Below are 16609 nucleotides of genomic sequence, written 5' to 3' on the forward strand. Positions count from 1 at the left end.
CTATTTTTATTTCTGCTCTATAAATAGCAGTTATCATTTTGGTTATCCTCGATGTACATTTTGGGAGCAGTTTATCTTAGAAAGAACAAGAAGATAGAACACTGTCAGAGACTGGGAGTTTGTTATTTTTTAAAAACTCTTCTTTAGACAAATTTGGTATCTGGTTAGAACCACTATGAAATTTTTCAAGCTAAAATTACGTGACTACATTATTATATGGAGACGAATTTGGGGGGCTCAATCATCCATTCACTGGAAGATAATGCCCTGGGCTCAACCTTCCAACACAAGCAGGTAGCCTTCTACTCAAGCTCAAGTTCTTGCTATTCTTGTGCCACACAGAATAATGCTCCCTGGGGATTGTGAGAGGGAACAGAATGACTCAACTTCAAATCTCAATTAAGAGAAACAATATTTAGGGAACACTGATTGAAAGAAATGGCTTCCAATCATACCCTCCAGTAGTCTAAAAGCCCTGGAACTGGTCCTGGGTCAAGCCGGATCTGTAGGGGGCAGGCATTCCCAGCGCATCTTTCCTTGAACACCCACGCTGAACTGTGCTTTCCCATAATATAATGAGCTATGTGGGCGGGCAACATAGAAATCAGACATATAAACCCCTCACAAAATGCTGTTCATGCATCGTCCTATTTATGAGACCCCCTGAAATCAGAAACGCCTATCTGATCTTCGTGTTAGGAAAAAATATATATACTTGTGAAAAACACTGCCATGTTATAACATTATGGACAAGGTAGCAGCTCTCTTTCTGACCAGACTGGTAGAAAGCTTACATCCAAATATGTGAACCACCAATGAACAAGCAAATGGGTTATAAGGATATAAATTATTCTTAACTTGTTCTTACTTCTTTTATGTTCCTGCCATTTTTTACCTTTTTTTCTTTAGCTTAGACTTATAACCTATTATCTTTTATGTTATATACTCATACGAGTCACTTAAAGTTTTTCTTATAAGTAGATGGGATTTAATTATTCTTTTATTTTTAAAAATTACACATTTAATATTAATGTAATAAATCACAAAGGAAAAGATTAGTAGATTTGATTACATAGAAAACTAAATGATTGGGGCTGGGGTTGTGACTTAGTGGTGGAGTGCTTTCCTAGCATGCATAAGACACTGGGTTCGATCCTCAGCACCATATAAATGTAAAATAAGGATATTGTGTCCATCTAAAACTTAAGAATAAATATTTTTAAAAAAGAAAGAAATCTAAATGATTTATATAAAAAGTATTGTTTATCAAAATTAAAAGAAACTGTAAAACAGTGTTTGACATATAAATAATAAAAGATTGATGTTTTAGTACATGAATAAATAGTATGTTACAATAAGAATACAACATTTGATAAATGAAATAAATACAGTAAACAGATCAATCAAGAAGTCTGGATGTTGAAAGAAATGAATTGAAGGAACCTAAAAATAATTTGAATTGCTTTCCTAACGTAGACTCCTGGGACTAAAATGGATCCTTCCTGGTCCAACCTCCACATCACAGAGGTCAATTACCTTGCTCCAGTGTGCTCAAGGTCGCTTACTTAACCTGTCTTCTCATTTCCATAAAGGAAAGGAAAATTCCCTACTCATTAAACCTCAAGGAAGGAACAGTAAATATGTAAGCTGACTGATAGGAGGCTATCAGTGGGTAGAGTCCATATATCACAAATCACTGCCCAAACAAGACACAGACTCTTGCTCTCTAGAACTTGCCTTTTCCCAAGTACAAGGGGCACTGCATGTATCTCCAGTCTCCAGGAAGTAACAGTCTGCCCACTGTCCCTCTCTCTGTTGTTCAGCCTAAGGCTGGGTGGGAAACCTAGCCAAGGCTCCCTTGCAGATTCAATTGCCCATGTACTTAAACCTCCTCCTTCTCCAATGTAGCTTTTACCTGAAATCTGTATTGGGGTAGTTCTTGAGAACTCTCCCAGATCAATGAAGCGGATGCTTTACTTCTCATCTGTCTGTCTGTTCATCCTGTGTAACCTCAGTGAAAGGAGGGTTAAGACTCAGTTTCTCCCTGTAAAAATGTGGATATTCTGACCAGTATGTGGAATGTAAGGACAAGAGATGCCACGGGAGAGTGGAACACCCTGGGAAGAATTGGGGACTCTCGGTCTCTGCAGCTGGAATGCAGGAACTGATGAGGTACATATCTGACTATCAGGAAAACTTCATCAATCAGGCAACACAGTTATAACATGCAGGCCTCTTATACATGAGCAGGTAGAATTATTTAACTACCACTTTTCCCCCTGCCTTTTTTTTTTTTTTCATCATGTTCCTGCCCATGAAGGCCTTTAAATTGCCCAGAAGGAGCTAAGATCTATGTGGTTAGTTCAATGTTGCTCAAAATGTGGGCTAGCAGTCTCAGCAAGGTCTGGAAGCTTGCTAGAAATGAAAATTGGGGGTTCCCACCCCAGACCTGCTGAATCAGAACTTCTGTAATGGATCCTGGGAACCAGTATCTTAATAAGCTACTCAGACAACTCTGCTTACTAACACATGAGACCCCCATGGAGAACATTCGTGTCTCATGCCTTTCAGAGTCTTCTGAGTGCAAAGACCAAACTGTCCACCCGAGAGCCATCCAGAGCTGTGGCAAATATGAGAGAAGGATTCAGGATCAGAGCTGGTCCTGCACTATACTGCTGTTTTCCTTCAAAGGGACAGGCTCTTGTGGCTACCTGGAAATTTATTTGTTATACCCCAAGATTCAAGAACAGGAGAAATGGTAGAGATTCTTTGTCCCACTAGGGGGAGCTGTGCAGTTAACACAGCCGGCCTCCAAGCAGCTTCCTCAAAAGGCCACAAAAGAAGTTTCCAAGGTGCCTGACCTTCAGGATCTCTATCTATGTTGAGTAAATGTGCTCACTTATGGCCCAATAAGGGAGCCTCTTGGTTCTGCTGGTGCCAGGCACAGTAAGCTCACATTTTTATCTCCTGGAGGTTGGTTCTAGTTATACACCCCTGAGGTGAGGATCATCTTAAAGTTAGGGTGAGTCATAAAAGGCTTTACAGAATTCTCAATCGAGGACTACCAGGGATCCCTGGATAAAGTAGTCTGTTCCTCTATAAGCCAGAACCCTGTGGGGAAAGGGCTAAGTGGTAGGGTTAAGGTATCCTGAACCCCAGCCAAAGCTGGTAGCTTGTTAGAACTAGAACACAAGTCTCCTGACCCCCACCTCCAAGCTCCCCAACACTGTACAGTTCAATTTACATATTTACCTTGTCCTGAGGTACAAAAACAGGAAGTCATCTCCACCTACCTGTTGGTGCAGTTGTTATCATTATCTGTACTGAGTGCTGCTCAGGAGAGCTCAGGAGGGTGATATTCACTGTATACTGGGTTGCCGGGTACAAATCCAAACACACTTCCAGAACTCGTTCCTTCGTTGTGAGGTTAAAAGATGTTGCATGATAAAAGTTATCCAGATACCATCTTTGACCCAGAACTTTAAACTGCCATGAGAATAAAAGAAAGCGCTGCATTAAATTTTCTGTTGGCTTGCAGATGTCTAGACTATACGCAAAATGGAGACAAAACATGAAAGTTTCATTTATCTTTACCTATTGAGAATTATTTTTAATACTACAGTGAGCTAAACTGGGAATGTACTTACTAGAGTTATCTTACCTTACCCATTGAATTTCTCTCTCAACCAGGTATAAGACTACGACTAAATTGCATGACAGACAGACAAATCTTGGATGAATAAATACATTGCAGAATAATAAAATCCCTTGATGCCCACTCAAGTGAAAAGGACTGCACTGGAGCTATTGGGCAAAAGTCTTTTGCTTTCTTTTCACTGTAAGGAATCCATAGATGAGCTTCACAGTCCACAGTACTTAAACTTTTTCAGGATACCTCAGATTTTGCAGTAACTGTACAATGGGACTTCAGCTGCTCCTTCCCATTAGAGCTCTAGTGAAAAGCTTTTCATCCACAGAGTCACCACACATACTGCTAACCAATCACACTCGACCCACCACCACTCAAGCAACAGATACAGAGAGTTACAGGGGAAGATCCCAGAAGTCAGATGATTGGCCCCGGATCAACCAGTGCATTTTATCTGGTGGAGACCATGGGTTTAGTGTTGGCATTGATGCCAATATTCCTGGCTATCCTACCCTTCATCCCTCCCCATCCCTGTCAATCACTCTCTTACCCATCAGTCTTCCAGGTCATCTAAGACCTTGACCCTTGGTTCATAAGGATTCCTCTCTCCCCCAACTCCTTGAATTCTCCTAAATAACTTAAGTGTCCTCATAGATAAGCCATCAAAATGTGGTCTCAGAGTTCCTTGAACTTGATGCTATGAACTTCCTCCACTCCACTTCAGTCACCCATATCCATGGCCAACCCCTAGACTAGGTCATCCTCAGAGCTGCTCCCCCAAGATCTCACAGAACCCTTCTGGACCATTACTGGTGACATATAACATGTATTTATGTGTGTTTTGACAATAAGTATATTGTCTTGTGCAAATTGCTTGTGAATGTTTACTTTTTTCCTTTGGACTTAGACTGTTTCACATATTACATAAGTTAATCTTTGTCTAACACATTAAAAACAATCTTGAAAAAATTTTACTTTTCAAGGGCTGGGGTTGTGGCTCAGGAATAGAGCGCTCAACTAGCACATGTGAGGCACTGGGTTCGTTCTTCAGCACCACATAAAAATAAAGATATTGTGTCCAACTACAACTAAAACAAAATATTTTTTTAAAAATTTTTACTCTTCAGTCACTTTGATAAAAGTCATTTATTTTCTTAACCAAGTAGTTGGTTAATGGTCCCAGTCCATTCATTTAATAAGCTTTGCTTTCTCAACTGATTTGAAAAGAAAAAAATCACTTTCATCATATATTAAGTTATTTGGGTGCTAGAATATGTTTCTAGGTTCAGGGTTCTTTCTAATGTGGAAATTTGAATGTTTCACTTGCCATTTTAAAATTCTTTGCATAGACATCAAAATAAAATTCAAATACAGAAGCACAGCATACAGGGCTTCTCACATGGGGCCACTGCTTAGACTTTTGTCTCATTTCTTCTTACTGCCCTTTGCTTTCTCTATTACCCAATATGCTACTCGACTCACCACAGCACCCTCTTCACCCTCACCCCAGTTCTTGTAACTGTCTAATTCCTGTTCATTTTTTATGACTCAGCATAGTCTTTGCTTCTTGCTAAAAAATTTTTCCTAGAGACACACGTGTGCATACACACACACACACACACAGATATCCCATTTCATTCTTTATTTTTTTATCAAAGTCCTCATTATACCATGATGTAGTTGCCTGTTTATTTACATTTTTGTTTGAATTGGAACTTCCAGATCCTAATAGATGATATTCTTGGAGTAATCATTATAGAATAAATACTTAACTTTAACTTAATACTTACTACTCTCTGCCAGATGATTTGCTAGTCACTAAAAATGATAGAAAAGTAAAGCTTAATTCCTGTCTGAATCAACTTATAATTTGACTTATGTTGTTTAAAAAAATCAAGTTAAATGAGGTCCAATAATCATGCAACGAGTTCCTTAAATATCCTTGTCCAAATATGAATTTGATAGTAAAATAACCTGTAATTTTTAAATGCAATAAAATAAGAGTGTGAAATATTCAGGCAGGGGAAATAATAAGTCACTAAATACAGTGTCTTTCTTTCAATTCAGTCCCTCCCATCCATCTCATATCCATCTCTAAAAAGAAAAAGCACAAACTGTCTAAAACTTTATTCCAGTAGTAGTTTTTAAATGCTATGGATCATCACTTGGAGATCACCCACATTTTTAAGACCATTCTTTGACAGATAGCATAAGAGATCTTCTTACTTGGTACATTCTTTCTGATCCAACTTTCCTAGAATGCCTGTTCAATTTCAAACAAGTTTCATTAAATACTGAAATATTGAAAATTCCATCATCTTCTAAGAGATCATCTTCTAAAAGACAAGAGAGAACACAGGGAAAGGTTGCATCATTTTAGCAAAACATATCATGGCTAAGGACAGGTGAGACTCCAACACCTTCAGAGAGCTGGGAGGGCGTATAAAACCAAGAAGGCCATTCACTCCGGCGTCAGCATGCTTAGCTTCAAGTCCTGGCTCTACAACTTCCTAGTTGTATGAAAAGCCAAGTCCCTGAACCCTTCTGAACCTGTTTCTCATTGGTGAAATCCAATAATCCAGCTTGCTTTCTTATATCATAGGCTGTTGAGAGAATCAAATGAAATATTTAAATATCACTGTAAATTAATAAAGCTGTGCCCTTTTTAGAAAGTTAATCGGATCACTTGGATACTCCAGAGTAAAATGTCATAAGCAGACAAGTAAGTAGCCAGAAAGTCTGAGAATGAGGAAAACGGTAAATAAAAATCAAAGATCCTGGATTCAAAGTCTCAGGGCAGGTGCTTTTCAACCTAGGAAATGACCAGAGTAGATAACCTGACAGGAAGTACTTGTTCTCAGAGAAGTCGGTATATCAAGAGCTACTCAGCTGTGTTCCCCAAAGGCCATAAAATAATCAGAAGGCAGACTTGTTCAACCATTGTTCAGAAAAAGTCATTCCACCCCTCTGGCAGTTGAATCCATTCCTGCAATGTATTAATTTATTAATGTAGAAAAAAAAATACAGGTTTCTTATAACAAACTAAAGAACTCACAGAGAGTCCAGGAGTAACATGGTAATTTTTAAGAAAAGCAAATTTCCTAGTACACAAGTCTCTATATTTTCTGTCAATGAGAAAAATATGTTTGGTTTTTATTTTTTTTAATTTTTGTTTTGTGGTTCTGGGGATCAAACCCAGGGCCTCACACATACTCTCACCCAAACTTCATTGCCAGCCCCCAAGAAAAAGTTGAAATGTCTATTAGGCAGAAACTATTTTATAGCTACCTTTAATATGTATTTTTCACATGGGGAATCTCTGCCACCTAAAGAGGTATCAATGATAACAATAAGTTATCCTAGTCAAAATAGGGACTGTCCACAATATTTTCAATATCACCAACATACTCAGCAAAAGGCAATCAGCTGAGAGAAAATATTCCTGACTATTACTGAAAAATATATAAATTTGGTTATGAGAAAGAATTTGAAGACCTATCATATATGCGCTCCCTTACCTTCACAACTTTTCTTTTAAAGATTTCATAAGGACAACAGAGAAAAAATAGCCACATGTATGCATATGATTTTGAAGGATACCAGATGTATATATGAAAGAAATATATGTTCGTACGTAAAAAAATACCACATAAAGTCTGTGCACAAACAGTACGTAAGCAGTTCTGTCTGCAGAGCTCCCACTCAGGATGATGCTCACATTATACAGCCATTACAGTCTGAATTCAGGGGAAGATGGAAGCATGAAGAAAGGTTTCCACTTCCCACACCCACTCCTAACAGAAATGACTGAGAATAAGTAAAAATGGGTCAAAATTTGCATTCAAGTTGGGAAGAAAGGCCAGTCGTCATGTGTAAGGGTAGCAATTGGACAAATATATATATATATATATATATATACATATATATATATATATATATATATATATATATATATTTTTTTTTTTTTTTTTTTTTTTTTAAGTTTACTAGACAATTCAGATAGGCAGTCAGGGCAAAAAAAAAAAAGTACATAGACTACTATTATTATTGCTAGTAATAATTCCTTAGCACACTGGAGATCAGTAACAAGGAAGAAATTCCAAGCAGAGCCCTGGGGACCTGCAGGTTCCACTGACAGAAAGCCAGGGTTGACAAAAGAGATGGGCCTTCTTCCTGCCTCAGTGATTATAGCACCATAATGAAGCCAGGCAATGCGGAGCTGGCCCAAGGCCAACAGTTTACCAATTAAGATAGCAAGTTGCTCAGATTAAAGCTCTGGCTGTGGGCTTTCATGCTGCTGCTCCCCAAAGGAGGCTGGCTCACCCAACCAACAGTGAATTCTTCAGGAGGGGATCCGAGATAAGCACACTAATATTATCCAGGGAAAGGTGAGATCAAAAGGAATGCCATCCATCTTATTATGAGGGAAATATCAGACCTAGACAGAACTTTCATCTTCCCCAGACGAGTAATCTAGAAGCCACTCCCCCTGCAAAAAAAAAAAATTTTAAAAGGTGGGGAGTACTATGAAATGATTCTACTGAGGACAGGGAAGGAGGGAAAATCATGTTTAGGGGGGCAAAGAGTGAACATACTTCTGGGGAAAAAAAATAAGGAAAGTGATGATAAAATTAGGCAGCAACCATTTTGTACTTTCCGTTAAAACATTTAAAAATGGATTTCAACAAGAGAAAAGGATGACACAGAAAAAGAATATGACAGCAAAGGAAAAACTAGTTGAAAGAGGCAGAAATAAAAGGGGAACAAGATGAGATCAAGGGAAAAAAAAAGAGGAAATGAAAGTGCGACAACAGAATTCAAAGTGCATTAGAAATGGCAATGATGAGAAATGCCAATCCATAAATGCACTGAGTATACAAATGTATAGAGAAAACAAGCTTGCTGCATATTCCCGGAAGGCAGAGGAAAAACAACAGACGTTACAAAGGAGGAAATGGGAAACCAACGTGGACAGACAGAAATTCCACATAGTTAGCTGGAAGAGCCGAAAACAAAACTTAAAAAAACAAACGATAATCAGAAATTAAATGAAAGAAAATGTTCCTAGTATATGGATAAGCCAAAATTAAGATTAAAAAATCTAACAGGGTAGTAGGAAAACTCAGTAAAAAAAAAAAAAAATATATATATATATATATATATGAACATTTATGTTCCCCATAGACTAACATTTCATGAGGAAAGAGATTCCTGTCTCTTCCCTATGGAACTCCCAGTGCCTACAACGATGTCAGACACAAAATAAGTAGTCAATAAACACTTACCAGGTGCATGCATAAACAATTAATGTCTTGAATTTTACTGCTAATGTACTGCTAATTATGATATCCAAACTGAAAATCAGATTGCTTACATAGGATTAAAAAAAAGACAGAGAGACTGGGAATGTAGCTCAGTAGCAGAGCTCACGCTTAGCATGTACAAGGCCCTGGGTTTCATCCTTAGCACCAGGAAAAATAAAAAGCTTCCTTTTCAAAGCTTTAAATTCCCAAAGCCAATGTGAACTGCTTTCAGAATTCTGAAAACAAAGGTTTATGTCTGGAGAATTTTATCTTCAATCAGGCCTTATTCACATGCGAAGGCAACAACAACAAAAAACAACATTCTCAGATAATTATGGGCTCTGAAAGTATCCTATTCCCTCAGTGAGGAAAAGACAAAAATCACCGTTCAGATAGATATATAAAAATAGAGGAAAAATACAAAAAAGTGGCATTAAAAGATTGGCAGTAAGCACTGAAACTATTAAAATACATACCTAGGGGCTGGGATTGTGGCTCAGAGGTAGAGCGCTCTCCTAGCACAGGCAAGGCCCTGGGTTCATTCACCATATAAAAATAAATAAATGAAGATATTGTGTCCCACTACAACTAAAAAATAAATATTAAAAAAAAACCCACATACCTAAGCTTAGATAACTGCTGTATTGCTATAAGTCAATATAGACTAAGAAGCTGAAAATAAAATGCCATAATAGACCAAAAAAATAATTACAACAAAAGGGAGAGGGGAAGGAATAAAAGCAGAGAGGCTGACTTCCCTGTCTCCTTCAGGGAGAAGTTAATAATATTTTCAGTCTTAACATTAGTAATCAGAAACATGCACCCAATTAGGGTGTTCTTAAAAGTGTGGTCAATTGTAAAGTAGAAGCAAAAATTTGTACTACCTGACTCATTGAAAAAGAAATTTGTGTAGCAAAAAAGAAAACAACACATAAAAAGGTAGCCTTAAAAAAGAAAATAATAATTAAAAAAAAGAAAAGAAAAATAAGATGATAGAAGAAAAGGAAATCAGGTCACAAGTAACAATAATGCGAATTAACTGATCGACTCAAACAAAAGCTTTTCTGGAAAGATTCCCAGCATGTGCTAACTCCTAGAGTTCAGCTATATCAATGTGATCCATGAGCCATTTGCTACTAGTGAAAGAATCTGTAATTAAGGTAGGTCACAAACACAAATATCATAACATCAATATTGTGCAACAAATCAATTAGAATCTCTAAGAGAAACTGAGAAAAATGGCCGTGTAAGAAAAAAACAAAAACAGAAGTCCTGAATAACCTTATTAATAAAGTTGACATAAAACTAGATCTTCTCCACCCTCCACTTTATCAACCAGCAACTACTGAAATGACAAAACTTGGCCAAATAGTGAGGCCCAAGAAAATGTCAATCAATCCCCCAAAGCATATCAAAATGTAATAAAACTAGAAATTAACAATGAAGTGTAAAAATTAAAAAGGGAAAAAACTACCACTTGTATGACATAATTATAATTAATTCTTCAATCAAAGGAGAAAAATCAAAATAGCAATTATATAATGCTTTGAAAGTAAGGGTAAAGAGAATATATATTAACATTCTCATAAATAATTCTTCAACCAAAAGGAAAATCAGAATAACAATTACATCAAGCTTTGAAAGTAAGGATAAACAGAATATGAATCAATGCCTCAGGGATTCTGCAAAAGCTCAAATCCAGAAAGGAGAAAAAAATATTAAGGACTTTTATCATCAAATAGGAAAGAATGGGGATAAATTGAATTATGTATTCAACTCAAGAATTTAGAAATAGAACAATATAATCAACTTAAGGGAAGCATGGAGATGAAAATAATCAAGGTAAGAGAAATTAACAAGTTTGAAAAGGAAAAGACAATTTTCTTCCAGAAAAGACAAGTGTAACAAGACAACCCAAGAAAATCAACTTTTAAAGAGAGAGAAAAAAATTAAGAATCAGTGTAACCTGGAATTATATAACCTATAGCCCCAAAGGAGTTGTAAACAAATATTCCATATGCCATTCTGCCAATATATTTAAAAATCTCTACCAAATGAACATTTTTTGTGTTGGGGGGGTGGTAACTGGGGATTGAACTAGGGGTGCTTAATCACTAAGTCACATCCCCAGTCTTTTTGTTTTTAATATTTTAGTTGTAGATGGACATATTACCTTTATTTTTATATTTTTTTATTTTCACGTGGTGCTGAGGATCAAACCCTCATACTTGCAAGGCAAGTGCTCTACCACTGAGCTACAATCCCAGCCCCAGCCCCAGAACTTTTTATATTTTTATTTTGAGACAGGGTCTCACTACATTGCTTATGGTCTCACTAAATTGATTACAACCTCGCTAAGGTGCTAAGACTGGCTTGGAACTCACGATCCTCCTGCCTCGGCCTCTGGAGGCACTGGGATTATAGGCATGGCACCACCGCGCCCAGCCTGAATGGACATTTTGAAAGAAAATTAAAATTATGGAAATGGACTCAAGAAAATCTAGGAAACATAAACTGACCAAAAATCTTGGGAAAAACTGACAAAGCTGTCAAAGAAACATTTTCTTAACGAGGTGAAACTTTTATGAGCAAATGTGTCCAACTTTAACCAAAGGGAATCAAACAATGGAATGTGCAGGACTGAAGGGCAGAGAATGACAAATTTATAGAACAGACATAAACAGAGAAAGATGGGAAATGTTGAATGACGATAGAGACGTACCTTTCTCCCAGCTGGGACGCCCCAGTATAAATGCTAATTCTCACTAGATGAACTTGCACATTTAATCCAATTCCATTTAAAATTTCAGACAGAGGAAAGCAGTCCAAAGACATTAAATAACTCAGCTATAATTGTGCTTGTTCTTCAATGGTTGCAGAGTTAAGATGCAAAATCAGGTCTATCTGACCCAAAAAACCATGTTTTCCCCAGCGAAAGTCACTAAAAGAGGTAATCAGATATTTGTAAACAAGCTGACTGAACAGCCAACTGTTACTCTGACTCACAGTGACAGGTAAGTTTCAAGTCCTGTGATGACCTTTTAAAGACATCCCTGTAAATTCATAGCAGTTCATTAATTTTTTAGTTTCTCTAGGTACATATTAATTTTATGATATCTTTCCTATTATTTACTTAAAAAGAAATTATTTTATTTTATTTCTCTATAGATATTGAGAGGTCTAGTTTATGTGATTTCATAGTTGCTTTTACATTATTTAGGTTGACAGACTTTCAATGTCACCTCCCAGTACCTAGCAATATCTGAGGGTTGAGGTAGTTTTTTTTTAATGAGTTTGTAGGGATTGATTGATTGATTGATTTTACAGTAGAATGCATTTTGACATATTGTACACAAATGGAGCATAGCTTCTTATTCCGAGGTAGATTTTCTTAAGTGGGACATCAAACAGCTAGTTAACTTCCCCAAAAATAATAAATGATACCAATGGTTTCTCAAGGTATGTTATAAACCTGTCTTAATATTAAGAATTCTTTAAAAAAAAAAAAAAAGCTTACTGTAATTGTCACAGTGCTGTTTTTAAAAAATCCATGTGACAAGTATGTGCAGTGAAGTTTATACTCACTTCTGAAAGCTCCCTTTGGTCTACTCCTCTCTTCTGCTAACAGTGATATGTTATGGCTGCCTTCACTTTTCAACTCTGTAGAAACTGAATAGGAATCTTCCTACTAGACCTGTTCTAGCTCTGACCCCTGAAGTAACTATACACACACACACACACACACACACACACACACAAACACACACACACACACATCTCAGAAAACCAACAGAAACTCTCCTGCCCAGTACATGCTAAAGCACATTCCCAGCACCCTACACTTAGCATTTTTCTAGAGGAAATGAGACTTTGCCTCCACCTACCAGCTGTCTGGAAACCAAGGATGGCAGGCACAGAGCGCCTGGGAGGGGCTGTGGAAATGCTCACGGTGTAGTTGGTGCCTTGGTACAGGTCAAGGCACGTTTCTGGGGTCCTGCTGTCTGTAGTCAAGTTGACTATCTCCTCATGAACTGATCCCACAGGGTCCAGCCGTTGCCCTTTTATGTGTATCTTTGAGAGAGAGGAAAAGACAAGAGACCCCACTAGGACGCTGGTCTGATCAACTAAGACTCAAGCAGGGAGGACAAATGGTCAGCCTCGGCCATCAGGTCTCTGATGATGAGGTCCGATCAGTCCAGTAATCAATAAACCCTAAGAAGCAACATAAATGAGGAATCTGTCTAGGGAGTGCCACGCTGCCTGCAAATAATCACTGGTAAAGGGAGGAAGTCACAACCCCAGGGCCACTGGCTGCATTCTGTCACCAACTCAGCAGATGTTTCCAGGCTTGCTCTGGAGAGAGAACCCAAGTGCTTGGAAACAGCAATAAGGATGACACCAACTATAAAAGCAGCCCCCATGTTTACATCCTGTTGAATGGCAAACAGATCAAACCCAAAGTACAAAATAACAAAACAATCGAGATATCTTAAAAATTCCAGTCACCTTTTAAAAATGGCAATGGGATTGGAAAGCAATTAGACTGAGATGTTCTTACAGAACCAAGTCCTTCTGAGTCATATTTCCCTGGGTTACTGTTCCTGCCGTAGCAGGAAAATGATCATTTAACTTACCACGTACACGATCTTGGAGTTTACTCTTCCTGAGCTTGTTTGCCACCTCACACAAGTGTTATTAAACACTGACACTTCATTAATCTCTGTGTGTTTTTCTAGAATAGAAAAAGAGAGTCAACTCAAAAAACGCATCAACAGATTTCAGGAAAATCCTAGTTGTAGATAGTTTATCCGTCCAGCTCGTATGTCTGCCCATCACCATTCAGGCTCTGACTCTGATCCCGTATCAGCGATCTAAGCCGCCCCAGACCGGTCACCCAACTTCTCTTCATCAGGAATGAGTCTGGCCCAGGAGAAGATTCCTGCTTGAGGATGGAGAAGAGTTCCAACCTGCGATTAGTCCCACGGGCCACTGGATGCCACTGTCGTTCCACTCAGGTAGGATGGAACAAGGCCCAGAGCTGTCCTGACCGGAGTCTCCCCTACACCTGCACAGGTCAGATCCACTTCCACTTGCTCATCCCAACTGAGTGGTGGAACCATTCACAGGGGGCAATGACAGTCACCACCGATCCTTAGGAGCAGCTTGGGGTGAACTAAAATGAATTCTACACAAGGTTCTGGTTACTCCTGGGACTCCTTCAACTGGAGCCAAGTAATCCTGGTCTGTTAAGAAGCCATGATTTCTTTGGGTTCTGCTTCTCTTAAGTACTCTGAAAATTTTCCATCTAACAAATCTGGCAATGTGGGGAAACATATTAGGGAATTGGTTCTCTGAGGGAACAGTTTCCAGTGGACCGGGTCAACCAATGACCTAGGAAGTAGTTCGGATAGGGGTTAAGGGACATCCAAATTTTCATTTCTTTAAAATCAAAGTTCCTGAAGATAAGCAAAACTATCACTACTGTACATGATGTCATCTTTCTTATACAGAGAGAACCCTAAGGACTCAACTGTTCTTAGACAGAACCATAAGGCAACCTTACCGTTGGCTCTCCTTCTTACCCTTCCTTATCCTCTCGGTCTACACTCCTGGTCCCTTGGGATGTATTTCCAATTACATAATAAATATCAGCCCTCTACCTCTGGCTTTGTTTTCCAGGAAACTAAGGCAAGATCCCAATCATGAAGAGTGAGAAAGGTAATTCTTCATTCCAAAAAAATTAACCCTTCACTCGGCTCTTATTCCTTCCTTCTAGTAAATTTCTTCTCAGTCTCCAAAGAAAGCCTGAACCTCTGGCATGCATAGGGTCAATTCATTTTTCCCATACTCAGAACCAGTGCCCAGTGTGGATTGCCCGAGTCTAGTGATCTCTCTGCCCGTTAACTATTTTATATCTCTACTGAATAATTCCATCCCAGCACTACCTGGATTCTATGCTCCACATTATCTGTTCATGGGTTAATGAGAATAAATGGAGTCTGAGAGAGATGATAACAGGCAAACTCCTACAGAGATACCAAAGGATCACGTATGGTTGTTAGAGTTGGGTTCTGGAACATCTCCCAAAGACTCATGTATCTTGGCTTGGTCCCCAGCTGGTGGCACTATTGGGAGGTGGTGGAAACTTCAGAACATGGGGCCTAGTTAGAGGAAGCAGGATGTGGCCTTAAAGAATTTATTTTGTTCCCAGACCACCTTCCTTTCTCTGCCCACCCCAACCTCTCATTTATCCGCCTCCCACTCTCTCCCCTCCGACTTACTGGCCACCATGAGGTGAGCAGGTTTGCTTCACCATGCTCTCCTCCATGACGTACAGCCTTACCACAGGTTCCCCACAAACAGCAAAGTCACATGATCATGGATTGAAGCCTCTAAAACTATGAACCTAAATAACCTTTCTTTAAGTTGATTTTCTCAGGTATTTTGTCACAGTGACAGAAAGCTGACTAATAGCTGTCTAAAGAATTCCTGGGTCTCTACATAAGTGTTTCTCCCCAAAACACAGATTATGTAAAATCAAAGAAATACTCCAGTTATGGAGATGGGTAACGTAAGGATACAATGACCTTATCAGTTCACCTCTGTGGGTAACATAAAGATCATGTTGGCACCAGTCTTTTGTCAGCCTGAACAAGCCCTAAATGTTCCTGGCTCCTTCCTCTCTGCTGCCCTTCAAAACCCCAGAGCCCTAAACTTTAACTGTGCTTCCTCAAAACCCTCTAATGCTAATCACCACCTGATCTAGAAGGAAAAGAAAGTATCTCACCCCTCACCTTCTCTCTGAGTTGCCAGTAAAGCAAATTTCCTTCTCACTTTGGGTCCCTTGGTCACCCACACAGAGATAAGGAAGGAGTTTTCTTCCTTGTCCTTCCTTTTTGTTCATTCATTATGACAACTGAAGATGACATCTCAAAGACGCCATCTGCCTCCACCTGTGCCACACTCTGCACAGACGGGACCCAGATATGATCGTAGAGATGTCAGATACTTCATCCTAAGGAGCAGTTTAACAAAATTGAATGGAGTTTCTCTTCATGCATCTATAAATCAGTTGGAAACACCTCTTTACAAACATGTCAGATACTAAACCTCTATATTAATGTTCCCCCTTTAAAAGAGAACACTTGAGGAGATTTGCCCTTATTCCTATAGTACTAATAAAAACATTTCTGGAAGTCTCCTTTGGAACTGCCTCTAGGGCTCTTCATTCACTATTCACCACTAACAAAATGGCCACCAAATGTGCAGCATCCTACCATGCCAACCACTGGACTGTGAACAATGACCTAAACACAAGTCCTTCCCTTGAGGATCACAGTGCCTCATGGAGGAAGAAAACACAAAAGTAGGTAAGTTGCAACTCAGAAGTATTATTACAAAGCTGCACACAAGTAACACAGGCGTAGAGAAAAAGGAAATCAACTCTCAGTGGAGGACCTGAGAGACGAGCCTCCTGGAGCTCATGACCCTAATGAGAAGATGAAATAGCAAGTCTGAAGCCTGGGACAGCAAAAGGGCATGGCATATTCAGAGTGAGAAAGGGAGGTCACATAACTGAGGAGGAGGAAAGATGGGAAGATAGGCTGCCCAGGGAGCACAGGATCACTCTGGGAAGACGTTGCTTGCCAAGTTAAGA

The 16609-nt window shown here is 38.9% G+C and overlaps 1 protein-coding gene across 1 annotated transcript in view; it reads right to left on the reverse strand.

Annotated features, from left to right (window-relative positions):
- The window catches only part of Susd1 (sushi domain containing 1), a 112736-nt gene that overhangs the window by 48034 nt on the left and 48093 nt on the right, over positions 1-16609 (reverse strand). The window contains exons 7-10 of the mRNA XM_027942975.2: positions 13587-13684; positions 12837-13023; positions 5876-5985; positions 3294-3486 (exon numbers count right to left, since the gene is read on the reverse strand). Coding sequence (XP_027798776.2) covers positions 3294-3486; positions 5876-5985; positions 12837-13023; positions 13587-13684 — 588 coding nt within the window. The remainder of the gene's footprint in view (positions 1-3293; positions 3487-5875; positions 5986-12836; positions 13024-13586; positions 13685-16609) is intronic.

Source organism: Marmota flaviventris, chromosome 13 (assembly GCF_047511675.1).
Source record: "Marmota flaviventris isolate mMarFla1 chromosome 13, mMarFla1.hap1, whole genome shotgun sequence".
Lineage (NCBI taxonomy): Eukaryota > Metazoa > Chordata > Mammalia > Rodentia > Sciuridae > Marmota > Marmota flaviventris.